The sequence below is a fragment of the Lepus europaeus genome, chromosome 6, assembly GCF_033115175.1.
Source record: "Lepus europaeus isolate LE1 chromosome 6, mLepTim1.pri, whole genome shotgun sequence".
Taxonomy (NCBI): Eukaryota; Metazoa; Chordata; class Mammalia; order Lagomorpha; family Leporidae; genus Lepus; species Lepus europaeus.
Window position 1 is genome coordinate 66,024,686 of NC_084832.1, and position 22,293 is coordinate 66,046,978.

The window sequence follows — 22,293 nt, forward strand, 5'->3', positions numbered from 1 at the left end:
ATCTGAGGTCCTGTGGGTTAAGACTCCAGCATATCCTTCGAGGGGATAATCAGCAAGAATAGCCTGTGAGGGTAGTGACAATGAGTCTGGCCCCTTGGTCACCCAGTCAGGGGAGCTTCTGAACTGGGTAATAACCAGGGATAAGAAGCTATTATTATAGATAACATATTCAGGTTAGTAAAGATGGGTACTGTTTTGAGTTAATGTATGCAAAATGCTTAGCATAGGACTAGATACATATTAACTCATTTAATCCTCAAAACAACCCTAAATATCTTTTTTGTTTTTTAAGATTTATTTTACGTATTTTAAAGACAGAGAAAGGTAGAGCCAGAGAGAGAGAGAGAGAGAGAGAGAGAGAGAGAGAGAGAGTCTTCCATCTGCTGGTTCGCTCCCCAAATGGCTTTAACAGCCAGAGCTGGGCCGATCAAAAGCCAGGAGCCAAGAGCTTCTTCTGGGATTCCCATGTGGGTGCAGGGGCCCTAGGACTTGGGCCATCTTCCACTGCTTTCCCAAGCCATAGCAGAGAGCTGGGTTGGAAGTGGAGCAGCCTGGTCTCAAACCAGCACCCATATGGGATCCTAGCATTGCAGACAGTGGCTTTAGCCACTACGCCACAGCGCTGGCCCCAAAGAGATAATTTAAATTCATTTACTGTAGTTCATTTAATGTAGATTCATTTATGCATCTCATAAAATATTGGTTAAAATAAATATCACTGAAACACCACTATACAGATATTTTTATTGTATACATATCAGGTACGCAGTTAAAAAAGAATAAAAATCCTACTCTCTAGAACATAAGAACACAATAAATAGAACAGAGATATTATACAAATGTAATGAATATACATAAGATGTAAGTATATGATCTTTAACCACATTCATATTACATACATAGTTTTTAAACTAATCTTTTACAATTCACTTATCTGAAATTTTAGTTACAAAAGGATGTATGAAATGAAAATATTAGTTCTGGGACTTACAAAACAGCTTTATTGGTGGATTTATATATGGGGAGAAAATGCTTTACTGTATATAAATTTTATTTTGCTGGAGTCATGACTGAGAAGTAAAGTTGTTATAGAGGAGAAAGCAAGTATAAGTATTTGGTTATTTTAGAAATGATACCTCAGCAAGATTGACATTTATTAAATATTATATACTCCCTTTCCTAATTCAATTCTAATAGTTAATAAACTATGAAATGAAGCTATAGAAGTTAATGTTTTAGGTAGTCAAGTTATAAAAGGAACTCAGATTAAAGTTTCAAATATCTACAAAATGTGGTTTCTTGTCTTTCTTACACAAAGAACCCTCTTTTAGGAATAAGCTATTTATCCTTTTTAGTGACCTCAGTTATAATTAAAAGAAAAAGGCCAAGAGTCCAGAGACACAGGCTATCACTGATGAAAATGACAAGCAGTCCAAGAGACACAACAGGGCACAACAGTCTGGGTAACAGGAATTTGGTGGAAAAGCAAGCCAAACCTTGTTTTATACTTGAAGGGAGTTGGTTCTACTCAGTCATCAAAAAAAATTAGCACAACTTTTTAAAATACAAAACTAGAAACTTTATCAAGAACATTTTATTTTCTGATGATACATCTTACTGTACTTAGATTAAGTAAAGAAGCTAACATGACCAAACCTGTTTATAGTCAAGGAACACAGTAAACTAGCTGTTTTAAACTATTTATTTTAAAGAAAAGTGTTGAGATCGACAAGGCAGGATTATGTTTTCACTGCATAGAAAGGCAATGCCTGTTATAAGATAAATGCTAGGAAAGGAGCTCACTTTTAAGAATACTTAGGGACTTAGCCATCTCCAGACCAAAAGGAAATACAAAGCCACACAAAAGACAACACTCAGGAATAACAAAACCCCATTCTTCATCAGAGCTTTATTCCTCTTCTGTTGTATTGGTCTCAGAGAACATCGTGCAGAGTGCTACATTAGGACGGCAGACAAAAGCGTCGGTTTCACTTCCCAGCTCTGTTAACTGCTCCAGTGAAGACACACAAGGATAATGGTCTTTTAACATATCTGGCAATTTGGAAGTCTTGTCTTGAAGACGACGGGAACGTCTCACTGGTGTAAGAAACTTCAGCTCTTTATATGTAGAATTCGTTTCATCAAATTGCATCTTCTTTTTTACACTGATAAAACACAAAATTATTCCCAGAGTTATAAAAACTATTTTTTAAGATTTATTTATTCGGCCGGCGCCGTAGCTCACTAGGCTAATCCTCCGCCTTGCGGCGCCGGCACACCGGGTTCTAGTCCCGGTCGGGGCACCGGATTCTGTTCCGGTTGCCCCTCTTCCAGGCCAGCTCTCTGCTGTGGCCAGGGAGTGCAGTGGAGGATGGCCCAAGTGCTTGGGCCCTGCACCCCATGGGAGACCAGGAGAAGCACCTGGCTCCTGCCATCGGATCAGCGCGGTGCGCCGGTCGCAGCGCGCCAGCCGCGGCGGCCATTGGAGGGTGAACCAACGGCAAAAAGGAAGAACTTTCTCTCTGTCTCTCTCTCACTGTCCACTCTATCAAAAAAAAAAAAAAAAAGATTTATTTATTCATTTGAAAGGCAGAGGTATTGAGAGACAGAGAGGGAAAGAGATCTTCCGTCTACTGGTTCACTCCCCATTTGGCTATAACAGCCAGGGCTGGACCAGTCCAAAGCCAGCAGCCAGGAGCTTCCTCTGGGTCTCCCTGGGATCCAAGCACTTGGGCCATCTTCTGCTGCTTTTCCCAGACCATTAGCAGGGGGCTGGATCAGAAGTGGAGCAGCAGGGACATGAACTGGCACTCATGTGGGATGCCAGCATCACAGGCAGAAGCTTTAACCATCATATCACTATGCTGGGCCCCAAAGTGAACATTTTTATTTTGTACGTCTATGCTATTTATCATTCTATAACTTATATGTTACAACCCTGTCTTGTGGACAGGTACAGGTATTGTAACCTCCTTGAAGAGAGGAACTTACTCCTTCCATCATTTGTTAGAACTTGTATACAGTACGGCCGGCGCCGCGGCTCACTTGGCTAATCCTCCGCCTGCAGTGCCGGCACACCGGGTTCTAGTCCTGGTTGGGGCACCGGTTCTGTCTCGGTTGCTCCTCTTCCAGTCCAGCACTCTGCTGTGGCCTGGGAGGGCAGTGGAGGATGGCCCACCTGCATGGGAGACCAGGAGGAAGCATCTGGCTCCTGGCTTCGGATTGGCACAGTGTGCCAGCTGCCATTTGTGAGGTGAACCAACGGAAAAGGAAGACCTTTCTCTCTGTCTCTCTCTCACTGTCTAACTCTGCCTGTCCAAAAAAAAAAAAAAAAGAACTTGTATACAGTAGATACTTCACTGGTTAACTCCTAATATACAGAGATTCCATAAAATGACGTAGAAGTTTTCTTTTCCAAAACGGCAATATTTAGAAAAAAGCAAAGCAGAGTATTTAAAAGGTGAAATGGTCCAAAGACATTTAATTTGATCAAAAGGTTTTCAATATTAATGATAGTTCCAATCTAGAGCTACCTTAGAAATACCATATTTATTATCCCTAAGCAGGAAAATAAATCACAGCCATTATATTTTAAAAGTTTACCTTTGCAAGTATGGTGTAGTGGATACATTATATTTAATTAAGCAACTTGCTCTGGTTTCAGTATTGGGGGTTTTAACATCATTGGTTGAATCTTTTGTTTTATCATCTTGTTCTTTTTCACAATCTTGAAACACCACATTTCTATGTTTATTTTCTATTTCCTGTTTTACTGGTTCTAGATTAAGATCTTTATCTTCAGTGTTGCCCTGTTGGATTTGTTCCTTGGTTGCATAAGCCTCTTCAGTATTTCCTCCTATGGAAAACACATTTACTTATTTAGTGTAAGTTTTTGGCAATATTTTAGGAACAAAATCAGAAGACATTAAAGTTAGTTGGTCCATATTTTCAAGATTAAAGAATGAAACCCAACTGCCATTTCTTAACCATCAATTCTCCTAAGTAAACACTGCCATCAGAATCGGCATTTAGCCCAGCAGTTCCGATGTCCACGTCTCATACTGGAGTACATGAGTTTGAGCCCTGATTCCAGCTGTGCCTCTACCTTTCAAATAAGTAAAGTGAAATAAATAAATATTTGAAGAAAGAAAACAATTATAAAATGAGATAAGCACTATAAATGAAAAAAGAATCAAGGATTATTATAACCTGTAAAAAGGAACAACTAATTTTGCTTGTGGTACACAGAGATGGCAAGCATAAGCTTCAAAAATAGCATTTATCCTGAGTCTTGAAAAATGAGTACTGGACAAGACCAAGAAAGAAATCTTAGTATGACACATAAAATAAAATGATCTTTTTTTAAAAGGATTTATTTATCTATTTGAAAGTCAGAGTTACACGGAGAGGAGAGGAGAGGAGGGGAGGGGAGGGGAGGGGAGGGGAGGAGAGGAGAGGAGAGGAGAGGAGAGGGAGAGGAGAGGGAGAAGAGAGGAGGGAGAGGGAGGGAGGGAGAGAGAGGGAGGGAGAGAGGGAGAGGCAGAGGCCTTCCATCTGATGGTTCATTCTCCAAAAGGCCACAACAGCCAGATCTGTGCCAATCCGAAGCCAGGAGCTTCCTCTGGGTCTCCCACATGGGCACAGGGGGCCCAAGGACTTGGACCATCTTCCACTGCTTTCCCAGGCCATAGCAGAGAGCTGGATTGGAAGTGGAGCAGCAGGGTCTCAAACTGGTGCCCATATGGGATGCTGGTGCTTCAGGCCAGGGCATTAACCCGCTGTGCCACTGCTAGCCGGCCCCAAAATGATCTATTAACATAACATTAGGGGCCAGCGCTATGGTATAGTGGGCATGGCTGCCACCTGCAGTGCTGGCATCCCACATGGGCACCGGTTCTAGTCCCAGCTACTCCACTTCCAATCCAGCTCTCTGCTATGGCCTGGGAAAGCAGTGGAGGTGGCCCAAGTCCTTGGGCCCCTCCACTCAGTGGGAGACCCAGAGGAAGCTCCTGTCTTCTGATCCGCACAGCTCTGGCTGTTGCAGCCATCTGGGGAGTGAACCAGGGAATGGAAGACCTTGTTCTCTCTCTGCCTCTGCCTCTCTGTAATTCCGCCTTTCAAATAAATAAAATAAATCTTTAAAATAAATAAATCAAAACATTAAAGAACTAATGTGTTTAGAATGTAGGGTAATGAGCAAAGTGGCAGTGTGGGGAGGAGGTGAGGAGCTGACAAGTAGGCAGGCGCACAATTGTAATGAACTTTATATGCAAGAAATTTGATAAAAATTTCATTGGAAAAATATATTTGGTTGATGTGAAGGATTGTCTAGAAAGGCAAGGCATGGAATGAAAAGGAAGATCTATAATGGTAAGAAGACAAAGTTGTTGTAAGTAGAAAGGTCCATTTGAGAAATATTTGATTCAGGATTTCATGAACAAATAAAATGATGTCTATGTATAGATGAGTGTGCATGTTCCTTCAAAAATTTCTTGCTTAGGAGTCACTGATGCCAGAAGAGATTTTTTTTTTCCCCCTTCTGGAGAAAGGAACAATGAGTATGCAGAAGCAGTATGAGAAGATAAAGAGTTCAAAATAAAACACATTAGATTTAAATACTTATGAGACATCCTGATAAATCTATTAAGCTAAAAAGGTCTCTGCATTTCTTTTTAAGGAAAACTATTAGAGAGTTTTACTAAGAGATGTTTAATTTCTTGATAAGTGGCTATGGCTTTTTTTAGTGAGTGAAAGACCAAGGTTTGAGAAAAAGGGAACAGGGAATCCGTAATTCAACAAATAATTTAAGCATCCAATATATGTCAGGCATTGCATTAGTATTAGGGATACAGTGGTCAGGAGATTCCATACCGTTCTTGTCCATCAAGCTTACAATTTAAAACATGAGACAAACAATTAAACAAGTAACCAAGTGCACTAAATATTGCATAGGGGAAAAAACAGGGAGTACAAAGCAGGTATATTTAACCTAGGTTTGTAGGAGGAAGAAAAGGTGTATTAATGTAGGTTAATCAAGGAAGTGATGTTTAAGTTAAGGTCTAAAGGATAAGTGAGAATTAGTTAAAGAAAAAGTAGATTTTTTAAAATAGATTTATTTATTTGAAAGATAGAGTTAGAAAGAGGCAGAGGCAGAGAGAGCGAGAAATCTCCCATCTGCTAGTTTACTCCCCAAATAGCTACAATGGCCAGAGCTGGGTCAATCCAGAGCCAGGAGCCAGGAACTTCTTCTTGGTGCAGGGATCCAAGCAGTTCCACTGCTTTCCCAGGACATTAGCAGGGAGCTAGACTGGAAGTGGAGCAATCAGAACTCAAACCAGAGCCCATATGGGATGCCAGTGCTGCAAGTGGTGGCTTAACCTATGATGTGACAGTGCTGACCCCAAGGAAGATTTGCATGAAAAGACCAGGAAGCAAAGATAGTATAATCCCTCCTGGGAAATGAAGAAAATAAAAGACAAAAGAAGGAAACAGAAGGTTTGGGGCAGAGGAAGAGTGACAAGAGAAGATGCTGGAGTCAGAAATTCGAGCAACTGAGGGACAGGACAGGACTCTGGCAGCGTTGGGAATGGCTTAGGATGGAGCAAGAGTAGAGAGAGGAAACTAAGGAGACAGCTATTGTAGCCCAGCTAGGAGCTACAGGAGATCTTACCACACTAACGAGAGGAAGGATGGAAAGAAGTAGATGGGTTTTAAAAAGATATTTAATCCCCGTGCTTGAGAAGCAGAAGTAGGGAGATAGGAAGGGTAAGGAAGTCACAAGCATCCCAAGATTCTGGTTTGGACAACTGGATAACACCAATCATTTAGATCAGGAACCAAAAGAAGGTTCAGATTTAGGGAAAAGTATGTGTTGGGGCAGCCACATAGTGGCATTGCTGGGTTAAGCCACCGCCTGTGATGTTGGCATCCTGTATCGGACCTCTGGGTCAAGTCCAGGCTGCTCTACCACAGATCCAGATTCCTGCTAGTGTTTCTGGGAAAGTAGTGGAAGACTGCTCCAGTGTTTAGGATCCTGCAATCTAGATTAGGATGGTGTTCCAGGCTCTTGGTTTCAGTGTGGATCAATGCCCGCCACTGTGGCCATTTGAGGAATGAAACAGCAGATGGAAGATCTCTCTCTCTCTGGCACTCTTAGCCCTCTCTACTGCTCTTTCAAATAAATAAATAAGTATATATACATATTTATTTTAAAAAAGTGATGCATTCAAGTTTGGATTTGAGACACCTGAGCAGAGATCCCCAAATGGTAACGCTTTTCTGTTATAACTTTTTTTAAAGATTTATTTGTTTATTTGACAGAGTTACACAGAGAGGAGATGCAGAGAGAAAGAGAAAGAGAGAGAGAGAGAGAGAAACAGAGAGAGAGAAACAGAGAAAGAGAGAGAGGTCTTCCATCCAATGGTACACTTCAGGCCAGGGCGTTAACCCACTGTGCCATGGTGCCGGCCCCTATTATTACTTGTTTTATATTTTCCATTTATGTTCTCTGCTGTTTATAATTTTGATTTGCAAAATGGATCTTATATTCAGATCTTGTAGTGATGTATTTCAGAAACTCTTGAGTTTATGGATAGCTTTTTTCCCATCCAAAGACATTCTCCAGTTAGAGAACACCAGTTTTATTCTATTAAGGAAAATTAAGAGTAACTGAATCAGATTTAAGTACTGGCTTTACCTTTATACATTACCTTTGGAGCTAGTGAGAATTATGAGGAAAACTTTTTATAAAGCTTTTACTTCCACTTGCTTTTTAGCAAGTAAGACACAATTGGGTTAAATCTTTCTCTTCCTTTTGTGGTATACCAAGTAGTCTTTCCAGAATTTCCTCACTTCCCTATTTCTTCTCAAGCTATTAAATATGCCTAGTAAGATCAGGTCATACATCCTCTGTTTTCATGGATCCTATTAACAGTTGCCTTAATATGAAATATTCCCCACTGAATTAAGCATACTGCCAACAGAATGGTCTCCTGGAACACATTACTAGGTTAATATGGCATTAACATATTAACTCCACCAAGCAGTTGTGGGTTTTTTTTTTTTTTTGGTATGTCACATAAGCAAATATTTATAATACAATTTATAATTAAGCATGACCTTTGTTATTATTTAAATTTTAATCCTGAATCTAGAGTTCTACATTTTAAATTCATTTCATGTACTAAAAATAATAGTACTGTATCCGCTCTGGGAAGCAATCTGGTAGCATACATCAGAAACCTTAAAGAATTTAAAACCAGGGCCAGGGGCGGGCGCTGTGGTGCAGCGGGTTAATGCCCTGGCTAGTTCAAGTCCCACCTGCCCCACTTTGTATCCAGCTCTCTGCTATGGCCTGGGAAAGCAGTGAAAGATGGCCCAAGTCCTTGGGTCCCTGCACTCGCATGGGAGACCTGGAAGAAGCTTCTGGCTTCGGATCGGCACAGCTCCGGCCTTCGCGGCCAATTGGTGAGGGAACCATCGGAAGGAAGAGCTCTCTCTCTCTCTCTCTGCCTCTCCTCTTTCTGTGTAACTCTTTCAAATAAATAAATAAATCTTAAAAAAAGACACAAAAACCAGGGCCAGCACTGTGGCGTACTTGGTAAAGGGACCGCCAGCCAGCAGTGCCGGCATCCCATATGAGCACCAGTTCGAGTCCTGGCTGCTCCACTTCCAATTCAGCTCCCTGCTAATGTGCCTGGGAAAGCAGCGGGAGGTGGCCCAAGTTCTTGGGTCCCTGCACACATGTTGGAGACCCGGAGAAAGCTTCAGGGTCCTGGCTTCTGATTGGCCCAGCTCCAGCCATTTGGGGAGTGAACCAGCAGAGGGAAGATTTCTCTCGCTCTAACTTTGCCTCTCTGTAACTCTTTCAAATATACAAATAAATGTTTTTTTAAAAAAGTTTAAACCATTTTAACATCAATCAAAAGAAAATAAACAGATACAGGGAGGCAATAAATAATATGTACTCAAACATTTGCTGATTGGGTGATATGTAGCAAAAATAAAACCCCAAAACCAAAAATAAAACTATAAACAGTGTTTCTAAACAGGAAAACAAATTAGCTTACATTTCTGTACAGTGATTTCTTTAAGTTAATGAATGTTAATGGCTGATGTTTAGTAAACTTACTATTTGTCATACACTATGATACTTGCTTTATATACATTATTTCATTCAGTATCCTCAACAATCACCATCTTACAGTGCCTAAGGTTGGCAAAACCTATACTTGAATCTAAAAAATGTTTATATTCTATGTCTGACAGTAATGAATCTCTTTCATATCTCTACCTATTGTATCCAAACAAGGAATTCTTGAATGAGCTTTTCTAGAGCACAAAATAGATGATAGAATTTAATAGGTGAAGCCTTTAGAGATCATCCAATTAAACTGCCTCATTTAAAAAATAGTATTTTTGAAATTTTTATTTGAAAGGCTGAGACAGAGAGATATTTTCCATCTGCCAGTTCACTTTCCAAATGCCCACAACAGCCTAGGCTGGGTCAGTCCAAAGCCAGGAGCCTGGAACCCAATCCAGGCCTCCCACGTGGGTGGTAGGGACTAAGTACTTGGGCCACCACCTGCTGCCTCCTAGGGTGCTGCATTACAGGAAGTTGGAATCAGAAGAGGGGCTGGGACTCAAATCACAACACTCTGATGTGGGATATACACATCCCAAGCGACATCTTAACTGTGGCTCCAAATGCCTACCCCAAACTATCTGATATTTGTAGAAAATTAAGGCCTAAGGAGGTAAAATAACTTCCATAGACAATCAATGACAATTTGGATTTTGAACCAGAACTCCTAATTAAAAATTCCTAATAATTCCTAATAATACTTAAAGCCACTGAGAGGTAGGTCAACAGAAACAGCTTACATATTTTGAAAAGTTAAAGAAAAAAGAAAACATGAATTCTGCAAAGAAATTTAACAAAATCACAATTTGCTTGAAGGAAATGAAATAAAACTTACCAAAATTAACTTTTTCTTGACTCTTCATTGTTAGTATATCTACAATCGTGTGCCGCATCTCTTCAATAGGCTTAATTTTTTTAAATAAAGAAAGCAAATCCATATTAGTTTTATATTCTCAGACATTAACTAGATGATTCAAGTTGAAAATGTTAAGGCCAGTGATCAAAATTTCACATTTTAAAATATGACAGTATTTGTTTATAAAATTTGTTTATTAATAAGATTTATTTCTTTATTTCAAAGGCAGAGTGACAGAGAGCAAGAGAGCTTCCATCTGCTTTTTCACTCCCTAAATGGCCACAATGGCCGAAGCCAGGAGCCCAGAACTCCCTTCAAGTCTCCCACATGGATGGTAGGAGCCCAAGTACTTGGACCATCCTACCTTTTCAGACACATCAGCAAAGAGCTGGATGGGAAGCAGGGCAGCAGGACCTGCACCAGCGCTCTGAATGGGATGGCGGCATTGCAGGGGGCAGTTTAAACTGCTGTGCAACAATGCCAGCCCCGAGACAATGGTTCTTTAACCATGCTTCTCAAAACACTTAGTAGCTACTAAGATTTAAAAATGACCATTTTTTCCAAATTATAAGTAAAAATGAATTTACAGAATAGAATTTCATCAATTTAAAATTTTCCCTATTTTTCTGAAGCCTTTGATAACTATTGCTGCTTGCCTGATATAAACAAAATTAATGAAGATGGTAAAATTAACAGTATCAGTATATATGAAAAGGCTGAGTATTAAGTTTAATAGCTCCTTTTCTCCTATATTTAAGTTCACTATTATATTTTGTTTCACATGCTATTAAATGCATCTCTGAATAGCTTATGGTTGATCAGCTCAATATATGTCATTTATTCAAAACTTTACTAAATGTGCACTATTTGCATGTATCATAGTACTCACCATGTTCCTTTGAGATATCATGCCTGCTAACACAATACATTCAAGGTAAGTGAGCAGTCCTGGATTACCAAGTGTTCCTGAATTCCCATTCTGCTTTCAAATTTTTTGACCAATTCTGATTCCTGTTTTCCAACTCTGCTCTGGTATCACATCTTTGTTTACATTACTGCATTCTACACACAGCAGTGGCTCTAGTTTTGCACCCTAACTACACTGCTTTAAGCTGCCTTAAAAGAAATGTCCATTCTGGTTTACTGTAGTAGGGATCTAATACTCCCTTTCAATTAGGATTCTGTCAAATACAATTACCCTTCAAGAATGTAATAACCAATAAGAGAATATCTATCCAATACTTGATTTTTGATTCAGGTGAAAAGTTGATTTCAGCATTTATGGATTTTGCTGAGAATCAACCTTTCTTAGAGAAAAGCCAAAAAAAAAATTAAATTTTTAAAAAATTAGTTATGTAAACAGCCTCAAAAAATATATTTTTAGAAACTTGGTGAAAAGGAATTATGTCTTTGTACATTTACCTATAAAAACAAAAAATCTTCAACCAAAGAAAAACTCTTGAGAAATGATTCACTCTTTATACAGGGTTTCTTGTGTCAATAGTTTAGAAAACATGAGAGATATGGTGGTAATAATGTGAGAAAAAACCAGTTTATTGTCATTTTCTGTATGTGAGCAGGACGACTTCATGTGGTGTATAAAGTAAGTACATTCAGATATACTCCTAGAGGCAGAGTTCTTTCACAAAGCCATCAGAGCTTGATTATATTTAAAAGTTCATTTAGTTATATTTGCTTTATATTTAATTAAGAAAATTTTAATGTTAAAAATAAGTTTTACAGTAAATGTCCCAAATAGCAAATGTACACAATGACATGTTGTGCTAAAACATTTCTCACAAAAAGTTTCATTAAATTCACATTTCAGCCTGTCTGAAAGTATACATACACTAAGGCAGGGGTGGGGAATGCCTATCATGCGAAGTCATTTGGCCTGGCCCTGCCAAGGCAAACACAGGCAGGACTTGAAATTCAATACATCTATAGCAGGCAAATGATAATCTTGTATGGCTTATGAATGATGTTTTAATTATTCAAATGCCCCCTGGCAGAAAAAAAAATTCCCTACCCCTGATTATCTCTAGTACATGACGAAAAGCTTTAGAAGGCTTTGAAATAGCTTCTATAATGCAATCCTTTAATGTCTGAACATTCATTACTATTATACTATTTATACACAAACCAGTTTTATTAAGTTACACTATCTTGCGTCCCAAAATAATTCTTTATCTTTTTCACTGTAATAATATATATAAATAAATTTTAACTCACCTGAGCCCCTGCCAGAATGGCCTTCTCATAGATTGCAATAATATTTTCAATAGGACTTGTGATTGGTTCAATACGTGCAAGGCAAATCCAATACTTAACAAGTTTTGTGGCATCTGGAATATTTTTAATCAGGTCATTCAGTGTGATCAGTATTTCTTCTTTTGGGCACCCCTAAAACAGCAAGAAATAACGTGTGTTTTTTTTTACCCTACAAACTACAAATAATAATTAAGCTTACTAAAACAAAAATCATCCTAACTCCAAACTTATTGTGAATGATTAACAAGAAGCATATCATCAGCAATAAATATAAGGCAAAAGAAATGAAATAATAGTTGAGACATAAATAAGCAGTCTTCAAAAAGTTCATAGAAAATGTATATTATGAAAAAGTTATGTAGGAATTTCAAATTTTTTCTGCATCAAAATAAACTTATCTTTTAATTCTATACTTCCATGAACACTTAAAAATGCTTTTATTTATTTTCATTTATCTTTGAGACACAGAGAGATATCTTCCATTTGCCGGTTTACTCCCCAAATGCTTGCAACAGCCAGGACTGCACCAGGCCAAGGTAGGAGCCTGAAAGTCAAGTTGGGTCTCCCATGTGGGTGGCAGGGACTCAAGTATGTGGGCCATTCTCTGCTGCTATCCCAGGAGCATTAGAAGGAAGATGGATTGGAAGTAGGACAAACAGGACTCGAACCAGTCACTCAGATTTGGGATGAGGTATTCCAAGTAGTAACTGAACTACTGTACCAAACACCTGCAACCAACATGGACATTTTTAGAGTACCCTTGTTTTGGTAAATGAAGTCTAACATTTTACTTGGTCTTGATGTTTATCCTCTTGTATATAGTGTGGTTCCATGTTAATACCTTATTTAGAATTTTCTTTTGAAAGATTTTATTTATTTAAAAGGTAGAGTAATAGAGAAGAAGAGACAGCAAGAGACCTTCCATCTGCTGGTTCACTCCCCACTTGGATGCAAGGAGTAGGGTTGGACCAGGCTGAAGCCAGGAGCCTATAGTTCCATCAGGGTCAACATCAGTGTCACAGGTGGAGGCTTAACCTTCTGTGCCACAATGCTAGCCCCCTTATTTAGAATTTTTGCATCTATCAAATGTTTGGGAATAGCCTGAGGGTTTTTTTCCATATTTGTCTTGTCTTTTTTTTTTTTTTAAAGATTTATTTATTTTTTTGAAAGGCAGAGTTACAAAGAGGGAGAGGCAGAGGCAGAGAAAAGAGATCTTCCATCCACTGGTTCACATTCCAAAAGGCCACAATAGCCAGGATTGGGCCAGGCTGAAGTCAGGAGCCAGGAGCTTCATCCAGGTCTCCCACGTGGGTGCAGGGGCCCAAACACTTGGGCCATCCTTCACTGCTCTCCCAGGTGCATTACAAAGGAGCTGGAACAGAAGTAGAGCAGCCGGAACTCGAACCAGCACACACATGGGATGCTGGTGCTATAGGCGGTAGGTTTACCTGATAAGCCACAGTACTGGCCCCTCCATATTTGTCTTTGTTGGGTTTTGATATTATGGCCAAAATGAATTTGAGTGGTTTATGTAAGAGTTATATTTAGTTAAACAGCAGGGCAGAAAAATTCCATAGTATCAAAACAAAATACCTTAATGCAGCAAAGTAATAATAGGATCAGCGTTTTCCTGACTATAATTTTTACGGGTCCTCAAAAGCTTTAAAGATGTTCATCTATGTGGCCAGCGCTGTGGCACAGTGGGTAAAGCTGCCCCCTGCAGTGCCAGCATTCCCATATGGGCGCCAGTTTGAGTCCTGGCTGCTCCACTTCCGATCCAGCTCTCTGCTATGGTCTGGGAAAGCAGTAGAAGATGGCCCAAGTCCCTGGGCCCCTGCAACCATGTGGAAGACCTGGATGAAGCTCCTGGTCCTGGCTTCAGATTGGTGCAGCTCCAAGTGTTGCGGCCATCTGGGGAGTGAACCAGCGGATGGAAGACCTTTCTCTCTGCCTCTCCTCCTCTCTCTGTGTTTTAAAATCATATCCTATATTCAGTCTTGTTATAGATCTTAGACACTAATGGTTCACAAAAACAAGATTAAACAGTAGTCAATAAATAAAGAAAATATTCTGGGGCTGATTATTATCACTCCAGAAGATTTTGTTTCAAATAGTAAAATTTTACAATAAATTCAAGACCAGGATGATATTGGTTTAGAGATGAATGGGATTTTGTTTGAGAATTATTTTCATTAATCTGAATTTAATCTGTGATAATGGTTCATTTAATTATTATTATCATTATTTTTAAAGATTTTATTTGTTTACTTGAAAGTCGGAGTTCCAGAGAAGCAGAGGCAGAGGCAGAGAGAGAAGTCTTCCATCCACTGGTTCCAGATAGCCGCAAAGATCGTTGCTGCGCTGATCCAAAGCCAGGAGCCAGGAGCCTTGAGCCTCCTCTGGTCTCCCATGCAAGTGCAGGGGCCCAAGGACTTGGGCCACCTTATATTGCTTTACCAGGCCATAGCAGAGAGCTGGATTGGAAGTGGGGCAGCCGGGACTCGAACTGGCACCCATATGGGATGCCGGCACTGCAAGCAGTGTCTTTACCCGCTATGCCACAGTGCTGGCCCCAGTGATTATTATTAATAGTACTCGTGTTGCTAGCCTTTGGTAAAATACATAATGAGTATAAAAAAATTTTAAGTATGTTGAGCAAAGATAAGAAACAGAAATATCAGAAGTAAAAGTAAATATCTACCCTGTCCACTGAATACTAACATCTTACAAAATTGGAACTCAAGTAAAAACTCAATTATCCCTTTGACCTATTTATGTAAACTCAGTGCAAAACTCAGTCAATGAAAGACTAACAATCTCACAATTAATAAACAAGGCAGTAATTAATTAATTAACTGTGCAAACAATTTGACAACATTAAATCAACAGCAACTCACCGATATTACTTGGTCAAAAAGACTGACAATCTAATTAATAAGTAATCTTCAACCTTTAAAATGCTTTACAAATGTTGTATAAAATAAAAATTACCTCTGTAATCAGGTTCAGGCATTCAGAAATTGTCTTGTTTACTTTTTCAGTAAATAGTCTTTGCTCATCTTCTTCTGCCATGGTAGTCCAGAAGGACCCCACTGGTTTTTCAGCTTGTCCCTCAGGCTCAGGTTGTTGAACTACTGGGTTAGAAGGTCTTTTCAATACTCTTCCTTTGCCAGCTTTCCACTCACTCAGACGAGCTCTGTGGTTAGAAGCAGCAGTAAGTATTACTTTGATATTTATGATAGAACTCTGCCAAATGGAGCAAGTTTCAAAGTATTTCAGGTCTTTAAGTAGTTCTACACTAGTGACACACACCTAGTTCACAGCTGAAACATACTGAACACATGAAGAGCAACTGTATGCTCAAAGATCCCAAGTTCATTTTTAAATAAAGAAGTTATAAAGTGTCTCCCAGTAATTATGCACTTAGGTTACAGAATGCAAACTAATAAAACACTTAAATACAATCTCTATTGGATCATACTGTCCCATAACACATGACATCACACACATGACAGGACACATGAAAAATTCTAGTACATTCAATGTATCCAAAAGTGATATTCTATTGAAAATTAAAGTAATAAAATAAAGAAAATTACAACTACTTACTTTCTCTGTTCTGCAGTTTCTTTGGGTTGACCTGACCTACTACTAACAGTTGCTGTTGTTATAGTAGGTCTTTGCTGGTCAACGGGTTTTGACTTTTCTACCAATTTGGTATTAGAAGATGAAGTAGGTTTGGCTACCATTTCAGACACTATGCCTCTTGACAGTGCCTTGTTTCTTTTTATGTCCTGAGAAGAAGCAGTTTTGATGCTAGATAAAGTTGTTTTTGATTGTAATAATTCTTTTTCCCGAGGCCCTTTCCGGATGGTAACGTTGGCCAAGGTTCTACTGATGCTTTGCTTCCCCGTGTTTTGGGTATTATCATGGTGACTTCTAATAGGAGGTCTCACAAGTTGTGTATTCTGAGATGTAGCTCTCACAGATTTAGTGGCAGCTGTCATATTTGAGGGTTGCTCACTTTTCACTGTTTCACTGCTAGTGTTTACAGGCTGAGGCTTTGTGGCTTTAGAGACAGTAGTTGCAAGTTTCGTTGTTGTCAAACTTGCATCTTTGACTTGTAGAGGTTTTCTGAAAGAATTAATCTTAGATTGAACAATTTGACCACGGTAAGCTCCAAGCACAGGTTTTTTGGGCATGTTAGCATCTTGCTTTGGCTTTTCTGCAGTCACTGGTTTCTTTTTATTGTTGTTTTTAAGGTGAAATGCTTGGCTTAATGTCATATGTTGACTTTGGGGATCCTCTTTAATTGATAACAATTGTATAGCTTGATTATCATCACCAAAATTCTTTGCATCAATTACTGTGGTTGAGTTGTTTAATTCATTAGACAGTTTTAAAGGAACATAACTTTTGTCCACTGTTGTAGTTTTGTTCCCTGTAGGTCTATTGAGATTTTCTTTATCAGCCTAAAAGAGTTATTTAAGACAAAACTAATTTAGGACTCATTTCTTTCAGAAAGAATTTATAAAGGGGAAAAACAAAGATATTTATGAGTTCTATGTTCGTATCTTACCATTTTTGTTTTAAGATTCAGAGCTTTTGTTCCTTTTTGGACCTGGTCCTCAGATGTCATTATTGTCTGTTCTCCACAACTTAAAAAAAAAAAAAAGAGAGAGAAATCAATCCTGTATCAAGGAGGTTTCCTTTTTGGGAAGAAGGCTGGGGGGATATTAATAACTAACCAACTTCACAATTTTAGATTTTAAGTTGAGGTAAAACTGAGATGAGATTTCTCCTAAGAAAAAATTTTATTACAGTGCAGTAGCAAACAAGACAACTGAGGAATTTTCCTAAAAGTCTTAACATCTTCCCTACCATAGAGTATATAATCACTTAACAATCTTATTCCAAATCATTCTTCTCTAGGGTCCGAACAAGTCTTCAGAAAAAAACCTTTATCAAGCAACACCTCCTTGGGTTAGTTTTAGCACTTACTAACAGATTTATTAAATTGGGAAAAATATTTTTTTAAATAGTCTTCCCAAAGGAAATCCAGAATTTACCACACACAAGCCAGGAAAAATTAAAAACTGGAGTTTCTAGTTGGCATTGCTTTTAGGCCATTTATCCAAAGCAATGTTTTCTCTAATTAACCTAATCTGCCTTTTACAATTATAGACTGACCAGCACAGGCTGTGACAATCTTTTAGGTGATTCTAATGATTTTCTCTAACATGAAACAAGAGGAGAAAAAAGTCAGACCTGTCATTGACTCTAAAACAGATCCTAAGTCTAGAGATTACGTTAAAATGTGAAAAAATTATATGTTTAGAATTGACAAAATTTGATACCTGCGATAGTTAATAATTATGGTTTTGCCACCTTTCACATCTGTTTGTTCAATCAGCTTAGAGAAGTGGCAAAGCTGTGATATAGCCAGGACTACACATTTTGAATGGTGGCTTTAGCAATAATGGCAGACCTAGATTACAGCCCAGGTTCTTATCAGGCAAAAAACCTGGAAACGATGCCGTCATTGAGTTAACTGTAGAAAGTAAGGGAACCTTTTGTCTTTCTACTTCCATATACTTTCATAAGCTTTGTTTTTGCCATAATCATGTAAAATTCTAAAAATGTAAATAAGATAATATCAAGAGTTTTCTATGTTGAGTTGAGATTAAAACAATCTTCAAATCTCTACATTTTGGAAACCCCTGCCCCACCACATACACACACCTTTGTTTCTGCTTAAGAATGTGAATCAATTTAGATAGAAAAACTCAATAATCTAATGGTACACCATCCAATAATGTAGCCACGAGCAACATGTAGGTCCTGAGGTACTTGAAATGTGGCTAGTCTACACTGAGATGTGCTGAAAGTGCAAAATAGCACCAGATTTGAAAACTTTGTACTAAAAAAGAATGTAAAAATAAATTGGAATAAATTTGACCTCACCTGGATAATGTCTGATTTTCCTGTTTGTATGAACAAAATGTTTTTCTTCTTAACAGATGTTCCTTGAATTTCTGTCTCCTTTGTTCTAAATAATAAAATATAAGAGCTGTAAGTCAACGTTAATTAAATCAGCAAATATTGCTAAGTGGAGATTTTACTTCGAAAACTGCTGTCCTTGAGATCACATTTTCCATTTCCAGAAAAGTGCCCAATTCAGCATTGCCTTTGGGAAATAATTCCATTAATAATCGAATGTGACCATGAAAGGCCCCACAAGCACCGTGCAGGAGAATCATGTTCTCTACTGTGTGCAAAACCAATGTCTGCGGTGCTGAAAGCCCTGCCTCAGGGAACCGAGCGGCAGGTGAGACAATGGACTCCCAAGCTCTAACTCGCCAGAACTGGCTCAGCTGAGAATCACTGTTTTCTCACTGCAGAACAAAGAAGTAACAGTAGTCGTATCTGTTGAGACCCACTTAACCCCAAGGCTCCCAGAACAAGGAGGCGAGGAAGTGAATCCAAACAACGACCAGGCGAGCCCCCCACGCCGGAGGCGCTCACGACCCGGCTCGGGGAGGGCTCGGCGCAGGCGCAGTGGGGCTGTGCGCCCGCCCCGCCCCGCCCCGCTCCGGCCACGTCCCCGCCCCCCGGGCCCGGGACCCCCAACGCCACCCGGGCCTGCGCACTCGCTCCGTCGCTAAACGGATTCCTCGTGTCTGCCGGTCCGCAGCCGGCAGCCACCGCACAAGAGGCCCTCAGCCCGCACACTAGCACCACAGAGCCAACAGCCACCGGTTCGAGTCCTCACGCAGTCGGCGGGAGGCCCGGCGGCCCTGACCGCCGACCCCACGCCCGCCCGCGCCCCTCCGGCCGGCTCGCGCCGCGCCCACCATCTCGGCCAGCCTCACCTCTGAACGCGGACTGGGCCCTCTGACTCGGGGGCAGCTGCAGGTCCCGGGGAACGGCCGGCGTGCTCATAGCAGCCGCGGTCGGAGGATGCGCGTCTGCGCGGAGCGGCTCAGACTCCCTCAGGCCACTGCGCGCCCCTGCTCTCGCCTGCGACAGCGCGGGCGCCGCCTCCGCCCATTGGTGCCGGCGTGAATTGAATGGGCCAATAGGCGCAGAGAGGCGGGGCCTGCGCTGCGGTTGCCGGGAGCTGCCCGGGCGTCCACCCGGGTCGGTGCCCGCGAGCCCGTGCGTTTCAAAGCCAAACAACGCTCTTCGTCCCGCCTGTGCGGCGTAGGAGGAGTCGGTCCGCCGAGTCCTCACCGAGCAGCGTCTCGAGGGTGCGGATAGGACGAGTCCCCGGACGGCCACGGTCCTGAGAGGAAGGCAGACGGGAAGAAAGTGTGCTCTGGCTGCGCCTGTTGCAGGACGACTGAGCCAGCAGGCTAGGTGCCGAGAGCACGAGTGTTTTCCTCTCGCCCACGTTACCCCGCTACCCTCATGTCTGTTTCACAGATGACAAGCTCGGAAATCGTTTTTCCACGTTTGCTGAGCTCGCAGACGGGAACTGAAGTCCGTTTCCTATGGCTGCATACCACACAATTCTCAGCTGAGAGAGAGAAGGAGGGGAGAGGCGCGCCCTTCTGCAGGCTGTGTACTCCCCTGTGAAGATGAAAGGCATTTACTGTAGACACTTGGTGCCTAGCTGTGCGGCCACAACGCTCAGCCCTCCCTAGAACTGGCACCTTCATAAAAGCCACCAACACCTCCACCAGAGGAAACCTAACGACTCCCAGCGGGAGGTTTTAGTGCGGGAGAGTTAGGGAGAGTCCAGGCTCCCTTTCCGGCTCTAAGCTCTGAGATCACCACTTTTCTCCTCTTGCCTGGGCTCTGCACTCAGGCTGGACTGGGGCTGTGTTCTGTTTCAGCCGGGTCTCAGCGTGGGGACAGGGGTGAGAGGGTGTGACTTCCCCACAGCGCCCCTGCCCAGCTGTGAGGACCTCCAAAGCCGGCCCTGCACTGAGGTAGGTTTTTCCCACTGTTGTCCACTCTTGTCTTCAGACCTCTTATGGCAGCTAGTAGCAAAGCAGGTGTGGGATTTTCTGTAGGTTTTTTTTTTTTTTTTTTTTTTTTACTTAATAAAATGTCCCATTTTCAGTATGGCTGCTTACATTTAAGGTCAACTCTGGGAGAAACAACAGCCAAGTCGTATTCCCATCATCCCTAAGACATCACTGCTGTTTATGTACTGCTGTCAATGTTGTTCTGTACTGAAGTTTCATCAGACAGCTTGAGTACACATGGGTTCCCAATAAGTGACAGAACAGTTTAACAATTAGGACAGTTAACAAGACTCAAGAACCTCCAAAGCTTGCGAAGTGAAAGAACCCAGACACAGAAGGTTGTGTGTGATGTTATTCAATTTGTATGAAAGATCCAGAATAGATAAATCCACAGAAGTCCATGGATTGGTGGATGATGGGGGTTGGGGAGAGGCTGCTTGCTTAATGGGTAAGGGATTTTTCTTTGGAGTGATGGGAATGCTTTGGAACTAGATAGATGTATGTCTCATTCTAAAAGTTAACTTGCTATCATGTGAATTTCACCTCAGTAATTTTAAGTGGGCATATTAAAAAGTGATTCAGAGAAAGCAGTGGAGGTCTCAATTGGCTGAGAGTAAGTAGGAAAATTTGAAAAACAGGTTTTCCAGCATGGCAATTTTCTCCTAATATCCAGACTTATCCTCTCCAAGAATGATATATTTTTAAACTCTTTTTTTATATCATTATCCCACAATTGTTAGAGAAGGTAGACCCTTTTCTAAAGGATCCAAAGAGAAGAATTCCTTCCCGGAAATGTCTCCACCATGAAACTACAGGCACCTGGAACATCAGTAATCGGCTTCAGTTGTTCCTCCTCTGGTCCCGTGAAGTAGGCGGGTGCTGGTGAGAGAACACTGAGGAACAACCCAAAGGATGATGATGGCAGGCGAGGGCAAACAGTGCAGGAAAGAGCGCGGTGATGGACCACTGTGTCGGGGCTGCAGGGTCTAGTAGGATTGCAGCAAGAAGAAATCACTTGATTCCGAAGCTTTGGAGTCTCTGCAAAATTCATTCTGTGGGAAAGCACAAGTATTATTGAAAGAAACCTTAAATAAATATAGATAACACACTCATGGGTTGGAAGGCCCTATATTTCTTTCTTTCTTTCTTTTTTTTTTTTTTTTATCACTCACAGCCAGACTAAATTTATCCAGAGAAAATAAACTTGCAGAGGTCGACCAATGCCAGCGTGCACAAAGATTGAACGTGTGGCAGAGGGCCCAGACCTCAGCAGGCTGAGGCCCTATATTTCTAAAGTGTCCATTTTCTCCAAGTTGATCTCTTCAATCCCATTCCAATCAAATCTTTGAAGGCTTCTGTGTAGAAATTGACTTAAGATTATGCAGCTGTATAAAAAAAATCGTGCCATCAATTCTCATTTGAAAAAAAAATATAGCCTTTAATGAAATGCCAGGCACCGACAAGAAAACTGCTACAGATACGCAGGCATAAAGGGCAATGAGGAAGTCCAAGCTACAGACTGGGCTCCCTCTACGCTGAGGGCTTAGGATGGGGTGGACCGCGCTGCCCAGCAAGGGTGTAAAAGGCCATTGGCGGGCAGACCGCCAGGGGGCGCGACACGCACGCCTCCACGTCCTCGAGCGCCGCGCGCGCGCCCGTGCCCACTCTCCCTGGAAGGCGACCTCCGCCACGCTCGCCGCCAGGGGGCGACGCCGTCCGCCCGGCGCACGACTCGCGGCCCCGGAGCGCTGGCGCAGGCGCAGGCGGGCGAGCAAGCGGGCAAGTGGCGGCGGGCGGTTGAGCGTCGGCCATGGACCGCTTCGTGTGGACCAGCGGCCTCCTGGAGCTCAACGAGACCCTGGTGATCCAGCAGCGCGGGGTGCGCATCTACGACGGCGAGGAGAAGGTATGGCGGCGGCGGCGGCGGGCCCGGCGTGACCGGCTCGGCCTGGCTCTGGGTCGTCGGCGAGGCCGGGGCGGCGGCGCTCGGGTCTCTCCGCCGGCGGCCTGGGGCGCTGGGCGCCTGCCTCTGCCGGGCCGAGCCGACGGCG

The 22,293-nt window shown here is 41.6% G+C and overlaps 1 protein-coding gene and 1 pseudogene across 1 annotated transcript; one reads left to right on the plus strand and one right to left on the minus strand.

The window, feature by feature from the left end:
• Window positions 1-949: 949 nt before the first annotated feature.
• CKAP2 (cytoskeleton associated protein 2) lies at window positions 950-19,285 on the minus strand. Its single transcript, XM_062194264.1, has 9 exons — window positions 19,142-19,285; window positions 18,234-18,318; window positions 16,849-16,927; window positions 15,879-16,741; window positions 15,261-15,465; window positions 12,231-12,401; window positions 9,978-10,047; window positions 3,604-3,856; window positions 950-2,165 (listed from the first exon to the last, which is right to left on the minus strand). The coding sequence occupies exons 1-9, from the start codon at window positions 19,209-19,211 to the stop codon at window positions 1,910-1,912; spliced, it is 2,052 nt and encodes a 683-aa protein (XP_062050248.1). The 5' UTR covers window positions 19,212-19,285; the 3' UTR covers window positions 950-1,909.
• Window positions 19,286-22,005: 2,720 nt separating this feature from the next.
• The window catches only part of LOC133761678 (cellular tumor antigen p53-like), a 41,149-nt pseudogene continuing 40,861 nt past the window's right edge, over window positions 22,006-22,293 (plus strand).

What these genes read in the sequence shown, in the direction of transcription:
- CKAP2 (XM_062194264.1), bottom strand. Translation starts at nt 19,211, where the DNA reads ATGAGCACGCCGGCCGTTCCCCGGGACCTGCAGCTGCCCCCGAGTCAG. An exon ending in GGCCCAGTCCGCGTTCAGAG is followed by an intron (nt 18,319 to 19,141) that starts GTGAGGCTGGCC and finishes TTTATTATTTAG; the next exon opens with AACAAAGGAGACAGAAATTC. An exon ending in GAAACTGCAGAACAGAGAAA is followed by an intron (nt 15,466 to 15,878) that starts GTAAGTAGTTGT and finishes TTCTAACCACAG; the next exon opens with AGCTCGTCTGAGTGAGTGGA.